Genomic DNA, 3,328 nt, shown 5'->3' on the forward strand with positions numbered 1-3,328 from the left:
TTAACGGGCAGGACAGGGAGCGCTCACACCAAGTTTGAAACAGCACCCAAATCTCCAAAACCAACAGGAATTTGCTAGGGTACCCCCTGTTTTTCTCAGCTCTTATCGTATGGAGGAAAAAGTAGAAATAATGTAATACCATCTAGCAGTCATTTAATGTTTGAATGTTTTCTCTTTCTTGCAGTCACCTTTGATAATTTTGAGATTTTGCGAGCTATTGGGAAGGGCAGCTTCGGAAAAGTAAGTGTTTTGTGAATTAATCGCCTTTTGGGCAGCTGGGAATGTCACTGAGAAACGGGTGGATTGGGGGTGCACATGGGAATAAAGAAACGACCCCCGCGTTGTCGGGGAGCCTTGCCCTGAGCCTCACCCCTGGTAATCGGCAGCCGCAGCCCCATTCCTCATCTGCCCCACAGACACAAATTGCGTTACAGGAGATTAAAGCAAGATACCGATAAATCAAATGAGCTGAATTTCATTATGTTTCTGGGGAAGCATTTCCCAAGACTCCTCAGCGAGGCAGCGCCGAACGTGATGCATCTGTGATAAGGGGCTACGATCACAGGAGCTGCCTGGCAGGATTTTAAGGGGGTACTTCAGTGAAATGTGGTGGTGTTGATGAAGCGTTGGGTTGCAGCCATAGTTTGGGGTTATTGTTATGCTGTTTTGGAGTTGCACACCTGTGTACATTGATGGGATTCGCTAAGGTCATTGGTCCCTTCATGCAAAGGCGCTCTCATGACAGAAATGGGGGGTACCTGAGTGTACAGGGGGTACACCTCTGTGGTGAGGAGGACTCTTCCAAGCAGTCACTGGTGTGGGAGGGACGGACAGGACCAGGATTAGTGCTACACAATACAACACTGACCCGTGTGCAGTTCCTGTCTCCTGTCTTTGTGGTGGTGAATTCCTTCCCCTCGCCTTCCCCCAGCAAAATTTCTCCTTCAGCTGCTAACTGGGATTTACTGGTGATGCCCAGCGCTGCAGTGTCGGTGCGCAGAGCCGTGCCCTGGCAGCGTGGACTTTGCCAACACCACTGGGGAGCACTGGTGTGACCGGGTTTCACCCGGGTTTGCTGACAAATCACCCCAACTTATCCCTCGATTTGCTCGCTTAGGTCTGCGTCGTGCAAAAGAACGACACCAAGAAGATGTACGCCATGAAATACATGAACAAGCAGAAGTGCGTGGAGCGTAACGAAGTGAGGAACGTCTTCAAGGAGCTGCAGATCATGCAGGGCCTGGAGCACCCCTTCCTCGTTAATTTATGGTACGGCATTGCTCCCCGGTGGAGTCGGCTCTGTGGGTCACGCAGCTCTGGGACCAGCCTGGCCCAGACCCCAACTGAGAGCCAGTTCATCCCTGTGGGGCACTGGGGCGATGGTAAGGAAAGATCAGGAGAAGGAAGCTGATCACTGATCGCTGGGCTGTCTCTAAGGGATGCTCGGTGAATAATTGCATCAAACGAGGTCACTCGGAGGAGCGGCAGATTGCAGCTGCATCCCCTGTCGTGCTGAGCAATGGGGTTGTTAACAAAACGGGAGCACAGCCTGGCCGAGAGCCCCAGCACCGATGGCTGGGCAGGGCTGTGTGTGGGGCTGGGCTCCTGCGGGGCCCCTGGGGTCAGGGTCCGGGTGCTCAGGGAAGGTGAAATCAGCATCAAACTGCGTTGAGTGAGGGGTTGGGATGTGGCCGATTGTGATAAGCTCGACATTAACCCACTGCGTTCCTGTTCTTCTGGTGGCCCTGCTGATGGCTGTCCACATGAGCTGCATCGATGCTGTTATGTGTTTGAAGCTAAACTATTGCCACCTCAATTATTGTCAGAGTATACGCAGTAGTTTAGTCACAGCAGGGAACAGAGCATGGAAAGATCATGAAATTATTATTTACCAAGTGAAAATGTTCCAAGAAATGGAGTATTCCCAGAGGTAATCTTGTAACCTCTCTTTTTTTAATACTATCATCCGTGCCTGTGCCGTTTCAGGTACTCGTTCCAGGACGAGGAGGACATGTTCATGGTTGTGGACCTGCTGCTCGGGGGTGACCTGCGCTACCACCTCCAGCAGAAGGTGCGTTTCCAGGAGGGCACGGTGAAGCTCTTCATCTGCGAGCTGGGGCTGGCCCTGGACTACCTGCGGAGCCAGCACATCATCCACAGGTCAGCTGTGGCCCCGCGGTGGGGGGTTTGGTCCCCTTTGACAGGACAAGGAAAGCTGAACAAAATGCTCTCCCCCGTACGCTTGCTTTCATTGAAACGCTGGGCTTCCCAGAGAAGAGCATTTCGTGTGCCACAGTGCCGGTTACTTCTCCCTCTGGGGTAGCTATGATGCGGCATGTTTGGTGTTTGCTGATCCTGCAGAAAGCTGTCTCTGATAGGTTTAATTAGACGTAGCTCAGTAATACCCGTGCTGGTCCAGGGAGGGCAGGTGTCAGCATCCACAGTTCCCTGCTGTCGCTCTCGACGGTGTCTCCCCTTGGCTCCCTCTCTGTATCACACTGAGAGTCAAGGGATGAGACCAAACTGGGTGTTCTTCTGTGTGGGGTTAAATCCCTTTCTAGAAGTGCTGAGAGATTGTTTTTGACCACCAAGATTTTCCATGGCCAGTGAAAAAAAAAAAATTTGAGCTCTTCTCACCCATTCAAAGACGTGAAAAGCAGAGGAGGTGGAGCTTTCCCTGGTGGGAGGGGGTCTGGCTGTGGACAGACGGACGTGCGGCCGTTTCTGCGGGTGCAGGGCAAACCTCGGGGCCCTGCGAGCACGGGGAGGGCTCTGCTGCGGTGGGGGCCAGTCCAGACTCTGCCTTTCCCTTTGCTGCTTTTGTCCCACACCTGCGGATTTCTGCTCCGATGCAGCCGATCCGGGCATCGCGGCTGCAGCGGGCGCTGCCGTGGTCCGGGGCGCGGGGACGGGGACGTTGCGGGGAGGGGGACGTTGCGCTGTCCCACTCCACTTGACACCAAATAGCGGATGGGCATGAATTAAGCATCGCCAGGTGCCGCCTCGGCTGTGTCGGTCCTGGGCAGTGAATCCTCACGCTGAACAAACAGCAAAGGGCAAAACTCTGGGTTTTCCTGGGAAATCTGTGTTTGCAAATAGCGGTGGGAGGAGCTGACTTTTGGGCTGTGATGTGCATTGCGAGCAGCTATATGTGTTTAAGGTGAATCGAGTACAGCAATGGCAGTCTGTAAAATTTACAGATTATTTAATTAACACTGCAATGCCAGTTGTTTAATTAACGCTGTAACCTGCTGGGACAGAATTAGCTCGATAAAGGGGCTGAGCAGACTGGATTACACCACAGCATCTGTAACGGGGATCAGCAGAG

The 3,328-nt window shown here is 53.0% G+C and overlaps 1 protein-coding gene across 1 annotated transcript in view; it reads left to right on the forward strand.

The window, feature by feature from the left end:
* LOC104537280 (serine/threonine-protein kinase 32A-like) overlaps positions 1–3,328 on the forward strand; it is a 15,870-nt gene that overhangs the window by 2,709 nt on the left and 9,833 nt on the right. Inside the window, exons 2-4 of the mRNA XM_010180106.1 lie at positions 185–240; positions 1,118–1,269; positions 1,987–2,160. Of these exons, the coding sequence (XP_010178408.1) occupies positions 185–240; positions 1,118–1,269; positions 1,987–2,160 (382 nt within the window). The remainder of the gene's footprint in view (positions 1–184; positions 241–1,117; positions 1,270–1,986; positions 2,161–3,328) is intronic.

This window comes from Mesitornis unicolor, unplaced genomic scaffold, assembly GCF_000695765.1.
Source record: "Mesitornis unicolor isolate BGI_N332 unplaced genomic scaffold, ASM69576v1 scaffold28332, whole genome shotgun sequence".
Taxonomy (NCBI): domain Eukaryota; kingdom Metazoa; phylum Chordata; class Aves; order Mesitornithiformes; family Mesitornithidae; genus Mesitornis; species Mesitornis unicolor.